The sequence below is a fragment of the Sebastes umbrosus genome, chromosome 13, assembly GCF_015220745.1.
Source record: "Sebastes umbrosus isolate fSebUmb1 chromosome 13, fSebUmb1.pri, whole genome shotgun sequence".
NCBI classification, from domain to species: domain Eukaryota; kingdom Metazoa; phylum Chordata; class Actinopteri; order Perciformes; family Sebastidae; genus Sebastes; species Sebastes umbrosus.
In genome coordinates this window covers 25,386,508-25,400,292 of record NC_051281.1, presented here as the reverse complement: position 1 = coordinate 25,400,292, position 13,785 = coordinate 25,386,508, and the positions used below count along the sequence as shown (strand labels likewise).

General features: G+C 42.8%; 1 protein-coding gene across 1 annotated transcript; it reads left to right on the top strand.

Annotated features, from left to right (window-relative positions):
• Window positions 1-303: 303 nt before the first annotated feature.
• Window positions 304-13,780, top strand: LOC119500439 (WD repeat-containing protein 75-like; the record flags this gene model as incomplete). The annotated part of the gene is made up of 17 exons (XM_037790149.1): window positions 304-447; window positions 864-934; window positions 1,268-1,384; window positions 1,694-1,782; window positions 2,910-3,068; window positions 3,391-3,450; window positions 4,392-4,507; window positions 4,794-4,969; window positions 5,299-5,456; window positions 6,479-6,659; window positions 9,803-9,897; window positions 10,047-10,142; window positions 10,474-10,643; window positions 10,761-10,820; window positions 11,799-11,939; window positions 12,030-12,121; window positions 12,473-13,780. Coding segments are annotated over 17 exons (2,139 nt in total), but the record flags the coding sequence as incomplete, so codon positions are not given.
• Between the last annotated feature and the right edge of the window lie 5 nt (window positions 13,781-13,785).

The following is a 13,785-nucleotide window of genomic DNA, read 5'->3' as shown; positions in this document are numbered from 1 at the left end:
GTGTGTTAAAGCTTCTATATGTAGAATATGTATTTGTTTGTAGACAAATTAGACAATCCGGGTGAAAATTGTTGCAGTCCATTCTTTCAGCCCATTAATTTCAGTGTCAGCAGGTCAGACCAGGATGCGCATTGGGGTATACACATGCATAGCTGTCTTTTTTTCTTTCTACTTCCACTTGAAGTCGCTGGTCACAGAAAATATAAAATCATTCTCATGGGGGCTTTAACGTGTGTGAAGTAGAATTTGGGTAAGAGGTCACTGGGTAAGAATGTGTAGCATGCTGATGTTTGACACAGTGTGTGTGTATGTGTGTGTGCAGAGTTGTTCCAGCTGGTTGCGGTACATCTTCCGCAGAGCGGAGATCAGCTGGTGGAGACCCGAGAGCTTTCTGCTGTGCTCAGCGACGTCAGCTCCAACTCAGCGGCCATCGTCTTCGGCAGAGGGGTACATACACCACCGCTACTGTTACCAACACAACATCTGGAACTAGTTACATTCCCCACTTGCTGACATATCAGAGGAATATCTGAGAGCTTGTTGACTTTATCAGACTTTTCTGCTGTGGCAAAAATAAAATTATATAGGAGACGATATATATTTGGACCATGTGTTCAAATTGTGTCTTCAAAAACTCCAATAGACCCCAGTGGATGCGATGAGTCACTATCAAATGAACTTCAGATAAAGATTTTTACCCCTTTTTTAAATTGGATGTATAGCGTTTACAATTATTAACTTTTATGAGTACAATCCGCTTCAAATTGACACCAGCATTTACTCCAGAACAGGTTTCAAATACAGAACCTTGGTCAGCCTTCCTGCATGTATGTGTTAATAACCAAAGGTGTTCTTCCTCACAGGGGGAATATATTGCTTCAGCTAAAGGTTTGCATCTGGATGTCTACTTCTTCAAGAAGCAGAAGTCATACAGGTGAGCCGCCGTGTGCAATGCTTCAATTAGCACTCAGTGTGATCTATTTTATTGAGGGTGGAAAATGAATTAAAGATGATCACTTCACACATTTTATTTCAAATTGTCAAGTAAAATCACAAACCATTCACAGCTTTAGATTGCAAATGCCACAAAAACAATTAATTTTTCTATCTGGACACAAAATGCTGTAGAAATCAAGAATGAAGTTGTCATATGTGTTAAAGGTCATGAACCATAAAACCCATGATGTTCACAAACCTACATTTTCCTACAAAGCCACGAGGATGTTCAATAACACCGTATGTCTGTCCTTGTGTGGGTTATTATTAGGTTTTCCCTCAAAGAAGACAACAAGAAGGGAGGCAAGAACACATTCACGTGCGTCGCCTGTCACCCAAAAGATGACTGCATTGCCACCGGGCATGAAGACGGCAAGATTCGCTTGTGGTGAGTGCCTTAACAACATGACCTTGAAGCATATACACTCACATCCAGGTTTTTGATAATTTTGAACAATACTTTAGTCGAAACATCTGCCGCATACTTGTGTTGCATGTATTTTCCTAATAGCTGCTCCAGTGAACTCCACTCTCTTAGCATGATGGGGAAACAAACTTTGTCTCTTCCTACTCTAAATTTACCTTTCACAATATTTCCTTGATTATTACATAATTTTGTTCTCTGCAGTGTGTGTTTTATAAGGTGTATGAATGTAGAACCTTTTTTTTTTTTTTACATCACTGTTTATCCATTCAGGAGAAACTTCAACCACAAGAAGGAGTACACATACTCCACCCTGCACTGGCACCACAGTGCTGTCGGCTCACTGTGCTTCACCCCAGAAGGTACGCACACGTCATTACCTGTTTTATGATTTCTTTCTCTTTCTCCATCTATTTCAGACGAGATTATTCCTCTCAATCAAGAGAGATTCTAATCTAGAGATTTTGTCTTGTTTAAAAATTTTATTTTGTGCTAGAATGACCAAATTGGCTCAGGGTCTGTTTGCTTTAAAGGGACCGTTCACCCCAAAATCATAAATACATATTGTCCCTCTTACCTGTAGTGCTATTTATCAATCTAGATTGTTTTGGTGCGAGTTGCCGGGTGTTGGAGATATCGGCCGTAGAGATGTCAGACTCCAATAATGGAACTAGATGGCACTCGGCTTGTGGTGCTCAAAGCGGCAAGAAATACATTTGGAAAACTCAACAGCGATGTCTCTTTCCAGAAATCATGACCCGGTTACTCAAGATAATCCACAGACCTTGTTGTGAGCCGTTTCATATTGGAACTATTTTGTCTCTACCGAACTACACCTGTCAACCGTATCACTGCGTAGAAGGAATCGAGCGTCTTCTACTCATGGACGAGAGGCTCGTGTTTATAGTTTATAGCTAACTGATACAGCTAGCTCATCTAGCACCACTGAGCTAGGTAACGTTACAGCTCAGCCGAGGTGGGCGCCATTAATGTTTGCGTCTAGCGCTGTCACGAGCACGAGCCTCTCGTCCATGAGTAGATGCACGCTTCCGGTCACGGTTTGACTCCTCAATTATATCTTTACAGGAGCGCTTCTTATACAAATTAATAACAAAACAAATATGTAGTTCCTTAATGTGAAAAATAACATTTTACATTCTTCAAAGTATATTCTTTTTATATTCTTTATATTCTTATATTCTTCCATGCTGCTTAAGTTATGGCACTTAAAGTATTTTTTTTTTTGGCGCTTCGAGCACCACAAGCCGAGTGCCCTCTAGTTCCATTATATTTGAGAGAAGACAGACAGCTCTACGGTCGATATCCCCAACACCCGGCAACTCACATCAAAACAATCTAGATTGATAAATAGTACTAAAGGTAAGAGGGAAAATATGTGTTTTTGATTTTGGGGTGAACTGTCCCTTTAAAAAGAATGCATGCCTGCCCTGTTCCTGCCTCTGTATGTATTTCTGTTTTGTTTTACCAGGCACCAACCTGTTGAGTGGAGGCTTGGAGTCCGTGCTCGTACAATGGCGATACAACCAAGAGAGCCAGCGGGACTTCCTGCCCTGCTTGGGTTCTGCCATTACACACATCGCTGTTTCACCTGATGGAGCACTGTTCTGTACATCACACAGTGACAACAGTAAGGAGCTGTAACCTGTATTACACACTCAGATGAAACCCAATGAGCAACAAGCTGTTTGTAATAGTAGACATAATGTTTTTAAAGCCAGCGTCTAGTGGCCACTAGCGGTACTACAGCATTAATGCCCTATGGTTGCCACTTGGTTTGAACCCTGCAGGCTTTACATTTGACAGCACATTTTGCTCCTAAGAGCTCACATCTGTGTCTTTGACTGATAGATCAGAAAAGGCAACACTGTAAAATGTGTAGATAGAATTGTTTGAGAGATATCGGTATGAAAGGAAGGCTGTGGTAACCGATTTGTCTCTTCTTGTTTCAGAGATTACGATCATCCAGAGTTGTGTTAAAGTATCAGCAGTCATTCAGGGCCTGGTCAAAGGTGAGTACAGACTGTAGTTGGCAACAGCACGTACATTGATCATAAACACGCTGTATGGGTTCATAGATAATAAACATATCTAAATTCTTCACAGTTCTTGGAAAGCGATCTTGCTTCAAAGGAAGACCTTGCCCATTATAGAAAATAACTATCTCAATTTCAAAACATTATCCCTGTTAGGATTATTGTGGTGTCAGAATGAAATTACCTTGTTACCAAGTGTTTTACGTCATATTTAACCAGAAATAACTTCTCTTGTATTATATCTCGTATTTTTTTGGGCTGTCAATCGATTAAAATATTTAATCGCACATTTTTTATCTGTTCAAAATGTACCTTGAAGGGAGATTTGTCAAATATTTAATACTCAAATATGCAAATATGCTGCTTTATGCAAATGTATGTATATATTTATTATTGGAAATCGGTTAACAACACAAAACAATGACAAATATTGTCCAGAAACCCTCACAGGTACTGCATTTAGCATAAAAAAATATGCTTAAATCATAACATGGCGAACTCAAGCCCAACAGGCAACAACAGCTGTCAGTGTGTCAGTGTGCTGACTTGACTATGACTTGCCCCAAACTGCATGTGATTGTCACAAAGTGGGCATGTCTGTAAAGGGGAGACTCGTGGGTACCCATAGAACCCATTTTCATTCACATATCTTGAGGTCAGAGGTCAAGGGACCCCTTTGAAAATGGTGGATCTTTTGTAGTTGCATCACTCTGTATCAGTGTGCTAAAATATTAATTATATCCTGTAAAACCATCAGGAGCAATTCTGCCTCACTGTCACTCGCATCAAACCTTTCTTTCTTCATATGACATATCAAAAAGAGAAATAAACTAGGTTTGAATCTACCAGGTTCCTCTGTGCACGGAAAAGGAGCAATTGACTTTTTTCTTTTCTTTCTTTTTTTTGTCCCGGTGCAGGAGAAAGTGTCAGGACAGACTTGATGGTGGACCCACGCAGCAAATCCCTGGTGCTGAACGGGAAACCAGGCCACCTGCAGTTTTACTCCCTCCAAAGAGACAAACTGCTGTACAACGTAAGCACTCTGCTTTATAAACCGAGCCAAAGATGGCACACATAAGCCAGACCAAGTTAGTTTGTGGATACTTTTTGGAGGCTTTCATGGACATAACATGCTATTTCAGATAAATATTGTTATGAGTACTTGGAGACAACGTATTTTGATTACAAACAGAAGACAGAACGTTCAAACACAAATTTCTTCTGATCCACAGCCTCGCTAATAACAATGATGTATCCTTGGTGGGAATTTTCCTTGATAACCAAATGCTGAGGTCTGTCATCATCTATGTTTCCCACAGCTGGACATAGTGCAGCAGGAGTACATCCATGAGTCGGGCTTGGATCAGTTTGAGGTGGTCAAGGCAGCCTTTGATGCCTCTGGCAACTGGCTGGCAACAGTGGAAGAAAGAAAACAGAAAGTCGCTGAGCTGGAGCTTAACTTGAAACTGTGGGCATTTGATGAACAAACACAGAGGTACATACGTCTAAACAATATTTAATATGTCTATTAGGGCTGTCAAAGTTAACGTGATGGTAACGCGTTGATGCAAATTCGTTTCATCCCCACTAATTTCTTTAAAGCATTAATGCAATCGATCTTTTGGAGGTTGTAGCTCAGTTTTAAAGCTACAGTGGAGATACTGGCATCATAAGAAACTAGAAAACTTAAAGAATCCATTGGTACCAACCATACTAGCTCACACTAGCTTGTCTCGAAGCAGGCTAGATAGAGCTCCAAACTTTAAAACGGGCATATTTTTTTCTTACCACAACCCTGTACCATGCTTACTGTATCACCTGCAGTTTTGTGCTGAACACGACCATCTCGGCCCCCCACGAGGACCGGATTACAGCCATGTGTTTCTGCCACGCCACCGACAGCCAGACCACCATGCTGGTTTCCACCAGCAAGGACGGACACTTCAAAGCCTGGCAGCTGACCCCACCAGCCCACACAGACGGTAAGCAGTCTAGACCGTATAACCGTACATTCCCACCCCAGTCCCGCTGGCTCTCTTTGGTTGTATCGCCACTGGACGAGCACCGACTCCAAGCCTCCACTCAACAGGTTGGTGCCCGGTAAAACAAAACCGAAATAGATACAGAGGCATGGCCAGGGCAGGCATGCATTCTTCTTAAAGGGACAGTTCACCCCAGAATCAAAAACACATATTTTCCCTCTTACCTGTTGTAATATTTATTAATCTCGATTGTTTTGGTGTGAGTTGCCGGGTGTTGGAGATATCGACTGTAGAGATGTCTGCCTTCTCTCCAATATAATGGAACTAGAGGGCGCGTATAATAAATATATACATACATTTGCATAAAGCAGCATATTTGTCCACTCCCATGTTGATAAGAGTATTACATACTTGACCAATTTCTCTTTAAGGTACATTTTGAACAGATAAAACAAATTGTGATTAATTGCGATTAAATATGGACATCATTAAATATTTTAATCGATTGACAGCCCTAGTGGTAATATTTACCATGCTCTTTTAACATGTTGTCTTTCTCTGTTGCTGTATGTTTTGACTTCTAATTTTTTTTTGTGCATCTCCAACAACTGTGTCCTTTATGAGTTAATGCCCACTTAAGAGCATGCAGAGCTCTGTGAGATTTGTCCTCATTCATAGTGTTTAAGTAGTTAACATGTAACACCAAAATGACAAAACATGACCGCACATTACAGGCTGTATGCAAAAAATAACATAACATTTTCTGTCTCTAACACTTTTCTTTCATCTCAATGAAAAACACCTTAAGGTCAATGTATAGGTCATCCTTTTAAAAAAATACTTGGGCAAGGAATTGTCATTACCTTTTTAATCATATGTTACTAACTACCAGCCCAAACAGACCAAATCACCTCTTGGAAGTTGAAAATGTGCACACATATCACATCTCTCCATATCGTATCACTAATCCAACACTCTCTTTGTCCGTCTCCCTCTCTCCTTCCTCTTGAATGTGCCAGCAGATGAAGGTCCTTCCTGGTCGTGTGATTTTGTCGGAGACTATCGCGGCCTGGTGCCCGAGTGCTGCTGTTTCTCAGCCGATGGCTCTCTGCTGGCCGTCAGCTTTCAGGAGGTGGTGACTGTGTGGAGCCCGGCTTCCTGGAAGCTCCTGACTACTCTGTCCCAGCCGCCCAAAGCTATCAGGTCAGAGCATTAACATTCACTCAAATACCCACGCATTCACCTGGGAGGGTGTTGAATACTCAATACTTGTAGCACTGAACTTGATGCTGGTAACATATTTTCACTGGTATCTAAAAATTCACTAACTTTTTTAGGGCTACTACTTAAAGAAATCTAAAAAAAAAAAGATGTGCCAAACACATAAGGAACTCCTTTAGCAAAGAGGGCCAGTTGTCATAAGAAAGCTTATGTCCGTCCATTCTCTTCCACTTATTTGAGGCCGGGTCGTGGGGGCAGCGGGCTTAGCAGGGCATTCCAGGTATCCCTCTCCTCAGCAACATTTTCAGCTCTTCCTGGGGGACCCAGAGGCCACCCCAGGACAGACGAGATATATAATCTCTCCAACGTGTTCTGGTTCTACCCCGAGACCTCTTAACAGTTGGACGTGCCCAGAAAACCTCTAAAGGGAGGCATCCAGGAGGATCCTGATCAGATGCCTGAACCACCTCAGCTGGCCCCTTTCGACGCGAAGGAGCAGCAGCTCCACTCCGAGCTCCCTCCGGATATCTGAGCTCCTCATCCTCTCTCTAAGGCTGAGCCCAGCCACCCTACGAAGGAAACTCATTTCGGCCACTTGTATCCGCAATCTCATTCTTTCAGTCACACTACCCAAAGCTCATGACCATCGGTGAGGGTTGGAACGTAGATGGACTGGTAAATCGAAAGCTTTGCCTTCCAGCTCAGCTCCCTCTTCACCACAACGGTCCGGTACAGCGCCCACATAACTGCGGACGCCGCACCGAACCACCTGTCCATCTCCTGCTCCATTTTACTCTCACTTCGTGACTAAGACCCCGAGATACTTAAACTCACTCGCTTGGGGCTGTGAATCACTCCCAACCCGGAGGGCGCAATCCACCGTTTTCCGGCAGAGAACCATGGCCTCAGACTTGGAGGTACTGACTCTCATCCCGACCGCTTCACACTCGGCTGCAATCCGCCCCAGTGCATGCTGAAGGTCACGGTCTGATGAGGCCAACAGAACCACATCATCTGCAAAGAGCAGAGACCCAATTCTGATGTCCCCGAACCAGACACTCTCTTCCCCCCGGCTGCGCCTTGAGATCCTGTCCATGAAAATCACAAACCGGATCAGTGACAAGGGACAATCTTGGCGGAGGCCAACACCCATCGGAGACGTGTTTGACTCCGTGCCGAGAATACGGACGCAGCTCTCACTTTGGGAATGTGAGGTACCGGGGTCGTTGTTACGAGCCATCCGGTCCTTGTATAACCAAAGCACACGGTTGTAAGCCTTTTCCAAGTCCACAAAAGACATGTAGACTGAATGAGCAAACTCCCATGACCCCTCCAACAGCCCCGCAAGGGTAAAAAGCTGGTCCACTGGTCCACGGCCAGGACGCAATCCGCATTGTTCCTCCTGGATCTGAGGTTCGACAATCAGTTAATAAGTGCAGACTGGAAACACTGGGGCTCACATTCAGAAAAAAGGACATACATGTGACAACACACACACACACACACACACACACACAGAATCACTAAGCAACCAGCTGTTTTAGAGTTTGGCTCTTTGCCATTGAGGCTCCTCAGTGGTGGACGTCTTTGAACAGTTAAATGACCTTTTTACCACACTGGCAGAAGTCCAGAGCGTCGTTTCTCACAGCAGACGGGGATATAACCGCCCGAGAAAAATAAGTGCTGTCAGCCAGCGGAACACAGGGACAGGCTGCAGTTTCGCAACGTTGCTCGAGTCTCAGAAATGTTGGCAGATGTCCCCCCCCCCCCCGCCCCCCCCGCTCAAGAAGGGGCCCTCAGGTCACTGAGGACACAAAACTACTGTTGCTAGTTCCTGTACCACTTCTCTGAAATAAGCCCAGAACATTGACTCAGCGACATATCATGAGAAACTCCCCTTTTCAGTGCTTGTGCACATACATTTGTATATCTGGAGTTCCTACCAACCCACAAACTGTGAAATAAGACGACACAATCAGTTTATTGTGGTCTGTCTAGATCAGAAAACATGTGATTCAACAAGCCATTCAGATTTGGCTCCCCTTCCTATGTCACATGCAGGCTCATTAGAATATACCCCTCAGCTTGAGAACTACCTTTGCAAAGGTGCTCCATATTTTTCTCACAGACTGGGCTTTTTCTTAAAGAGTCAGACAGGTGAATACATGTATATTTAGACAGACAGGATGAGAAAAATAATGTCTTTTTTGAACATTAAAGCATGTAAACATGTTCTAGTAGAAACCCAAAATACAAAGTATGAACCTGGAAATGAGCCTATATTTATAAGCACATTTGCAAGACAAACAAGCAGAGACATGACTTGTAGGGAACCAGCTGAAAGAAACATTTAACTGTCAATAAACCTTTAAAAACAAAGAAACTATTAAAGGCATCACAGTGAACAGCACTAGAGAAGGTCTCTTGTTAATTAGTGGGGGCGGGCAGACACTTAGTTCTGTTCTACACAAATGCAAACTAGTCTGAACTAATAATTCATAACAGATGAACTGTTTGAAAAGCTCAATCATACCCAGAAAGCAGACATTTCCTGTGTAATTTGGGAGCTGAAAGGGAATTTGTGCGTAATAAGACTTCAAAGTTGGAGGGAGGGAAACAGGAAAACTTTAACGGTCAGCTGTTTTGACAGCTGCCCGGTACCCCTTACAGTACATAACTACCACCTATGGATGTGCAGAGCTGGGTCAATTACTTGACCTCTAACCTCAACAACTCGACTTCTTTACATGCAACTTGAGAAATGAATAACTTATGGTTGTCTTCCAGAGGGCTGAAATAGACACAGTTCACCTGACAAAAGTATTTATTTTATCAAGAGAAGAAATGAATATATTTGCATATGAATGTCAAAGACTCACTTTAAGTTATATGTACAAGCCTGAAAGGTTGGCCATTATTGACATTTTGTGGGTGTTTGGTTCTTGGTGGGTGTTCAGACCCGGCTTGCGTGTTCCTATTTGAAGCTCCCAAAGCGGAAAACTCCTCAAAAGCTAATCCTGTGAAATATGTGTGGTGTGAGGAGCTGGTTGGTTGGGGGGGGGGTTTGCACTTGGAATTCTTTCTAGTCACAGGGAAAAAAAGGGAACTGTTTTTTCCTCCACCAGGGATCTTTGTTTTGGGCGACTAAGCTGTTCCAAGTATCTGCTGGGAACCACCGCCAACAACCTGCTCTGCTGCTGGAACCTCCTCACCTGCTCATGTAAGGCTGCATGTGTAGTGTGCACGTCAACATTTCCATTTTTCAGCTGAATGCATTTGTTGAAGTTGACTTTAGTTTTCTTCATATCTAACGATACCTTCCTGTTGCCTCTCTCTGCCTCTCCCACTATCTCCTCTCCTCTGTGGCAGTGGAGTGGAGCACCTCGATGGACATCAGCCTGCTGCTGGCTGACCCCCTCACCGAGAACATGGCCGCCTTCTGCTGTCAGGCTGGATGCACCGACTGTAAGCTCTAAACTGGGTGGCCAAAAGTTTTAATGTTTCCAAGTTGTAATCGCATCTCAAAGCACATGGAAAACATTTATTTTAAAGCTGTCAAAAGTTAACACGATCATAACGCGTTAAACGCAAATCCGTTTTAATGCCACTAATTTCTTTAACGCATTAACGCAATCGATCTTTCAGAGGTTGTACCGGGCTCAGTTTTAAAGCTAGAGTGAATACACTGCTATGATGTGAAACCTGAGGGATCCATTTGTACCAGCCATGTCATACTAGCTTGTCGTGAAGGAGTCTGAATAACTCAATAATGGTTTTCTTTCTTCCTCTATTTCAGTGTTTGTGTTTAAGCCCAGCGAGCCTCGGCCAGTGTTCTCCCATAAGGCCGTGTGCTCGGGGAAGGTGACTCGTGCTGTTTTTGCCCCGAGGGAGGAGATGCTGGAGAGCTGTGAGGAAAGCAGCCAGTGGCTCAACCGCTCCCAGCTGTACTTCCTCACTCAGCACATGGTAAACCATCAGAAACACATGTTTACATTGCAGTGAAAAGGACCTTTCTTTTTAAATTACCTTCTGTGTGCTAGTATTGTGTTCATGCTGTTGGCTGATGTGGACTCTCCTCTGCAGGACCTCATGACATTCACCACTAAGGCGGAGGAAGACAGACTGATGGCATCCAGCAAACAGGTACAGCCACCACAGCTCAGCATCAAATGGTTTCACACATTTTTGGCCTGCTACTCAAAACCTCAGGATGGTGCATACTGAGCATGTTTAGAGCAGGTTTTCTCAGCTCAGTTCTTCATGCTTGGCAGTCTGAACATAACAAAACTAATACAATGGAATTCTTCTGGAATGAACACAGAGTGATGGAGAAGAGCTAGTTCATTAGCTTAGCTAAAGTTACAGAAGCTCATTTATTAATGAGCCCTGTGTGGATTTATGTAGCCTTTGTTTACAAGTTTTAACTACATACCCCCTCTGTTTCTCTCATCTTTAGTGTCTTTCTTACGACGATGTATTAGGGCCATTGTAGATAAAAAAAACAAAATAAAAGGGAGCCGGGGGAGGGGGTAATATTCAGAGGAAAAACTCAGAATCTCCGAGATGAAATCAATTTACGAGAAAAAAACTTGGATATTCTTTGAGATTAAAGTGGTAAATTTACAAAAGAACCTCCAGCAACCTGGGGTTCAGCGTCTCGCTCAAGGACACTTTGACATGCGCACATGAGGAGCCGGGGATCGAACCGCCAACCTTGCGGTTAAGGGATGACCCACTGAGCTACAGCCGTCCCAGTTTTAGTGTTGCCTGTGCTGAAATAAGAAATACGCCTTTTGTGTATTCAAAGATAGACGTTGTTGGTCTATACTTTCCCGTAACTTCTATAATATTAATACTTAAGAAAAGAACATATTAAGAACATAAAAGAAAATGTGGCAAATTTGTGAGTTTTTTCTCATAAATGTATGACTTTTGATCTTGGAAATTCAGATTTTTTTAAATTTATTTTTTCTGGGAATATTCCCCCCTCCCCTCTTACCTACAATGGCCCTAATACAGCGTCCTACTTTCTCCATTTTCTATCAAATAAAAACATGAATGCTGAAGATTTCCCTCTGTCCCACCACTGTTGACATTGTGATTTGTTTCCCCCCCTTAAAGCTTGTAATCGATGACAGTGTTGCCATGACACCGTTCTACCTGTTGCTGGGGAAACACCGGCAACAGGAAAATGAAGACCCGCTGAGCAGCCTGTCTGCCGAGAGGACACCTCTACCACAGGGCTCTGTCGCTATCAGAGAGGTCAGTAGTTCGGCCCTGCATGGATTATGTCCACTTTGTGTTTGTGATTCTCAAATTTGCATTGAAGCTTTTTTTTTTTTTTCTTGACAGCTTCTGCAGACCCCGGCCCACGTCTTGCCATCTACCTCTTTCCTCTGCTCAATGTTTGTACAGTCTCTGCTCATCTCCGTGACAGAAGCCAGGTCAGTAGTCTGAAAACCTTGTCCAAATTATCTTCAATAATCAGCCAATAAAACCTTGAAACCTAGTAGTCATAATGATAATTTGTGCCTTTTTAGTATGTTAATATTGGTTGAGGGGGGAAATGGGACCATATTTTTGACGCCTCACTAACTTCATCACTGTGGGTCTGATAATGTTAGCGTGAGTTGACAAAACAGCTGCTGGAATTCAGGCTTCGCGTGATTCAGCAACTTAAGACCCTGGTTAAAATAGTGCACACAGGAAAATGTGGACTCCCTTGTTTATCTCTGAAAATATGCAGAGTCACGGTAACATTTTTTTCATTTCCATTTGTGCTCTCGTGACCGCAGGGAGGAAAACAAACACGCAGAGGAGGAAATGGAGAGCGAGGAAGAGGATTCAGAGGGGGAAATGGAATCCAGCACCCCGAGACCAGAGCAGGCGTCACTGGGCGGCCAGGCGGCAGAGTCGACAGCCCCCGCTCTGACCAAAGCCCAGGTTAGGGAACTGAGGAGGGTGAAGAAACTTGACCACAGCTGGCTCACAGATCTCCTGCACCCTTGAACACGACCCTGTACAAAGACACTCACACAGAAACGGCGCCTATAGAAAGTTTTTTATTAATTTTACGCCATTAAATCAGAATGGATTTCTTCTGGAAAAAGAAAAAAACAATGTCAAAGGGGCAAAACAGAAAATATTTGATTGCATAACTATCCACTCCTTAAGCAGCAATTCCAACCTTGAGTCAAGTTTGTATCGGGTTACACATTTAAAGAATAAAAAAAAAACAATTTTTCTCAGTGAAACTGCTGAGGCTCGTGTGAACAGCAGGTTTCAAGTCTTGCCATGAACTCTGGACTGCATTGAGGTCTGGATTCTGACTCCAGAATATTAACATCAGTATTTAGTGCCATGTCTGTTTTAGCTTTGACTGCATGTTTGTGGTTGTTTGTAGTCTTGTTGGAAAATAAGTCTTTTCCCAAGTCACAGTTCTCTTACAGACTGCAGTAAGTTGATTTCTCTGTATTCCGCTTCAGTTCCAGGGCTTCAAATATCAAATTTGCAACATGCTAGCTGTCCCCTTTCTCTTCTTGTGACACTTCATAGACCAACACTATACAAACCACACACAAGCATGCAAGAGCTCTATAAGCGGTTACAGATAATGGATGGATGGATATGTGTTTTTTTCAGCAATTCATAATTTCTTTTCTCACATTAGCTGAGCTATTCCACAATCTTTCCCTGTTTGGGAATCACTGATCTTCACGATGTAGTTTTGGACAGGATATTAAATAACATCCACCTGGGTGTGCCACACATAGCTTTATTTAACTGCCATGCCTTGATTAAAATAGACTGGCTGCACCAGTGGTGATTTTGTTCTGTCACAGTAAAGGGATTGAATACTTATGCAATCATTTATTTTGGTCCATTTCTGGAGTGATTTTTTTTTTATTGCACATTAAAGTATTTTAGTTTTTTATTGATCAATGTAAAAAAAAAAAAAAAAAAAAAGATGGGATCCACTGTGATTCAATGTAAAAACCAGAAAAAGGCCAAGGGTGTGGCAAAAACCTTCTATAGGCGCTGTATGCATGCACACACATTTTTCTATACTTCTATAAATTTAATAAAACAATGTCAGCCTTTCTTAAAG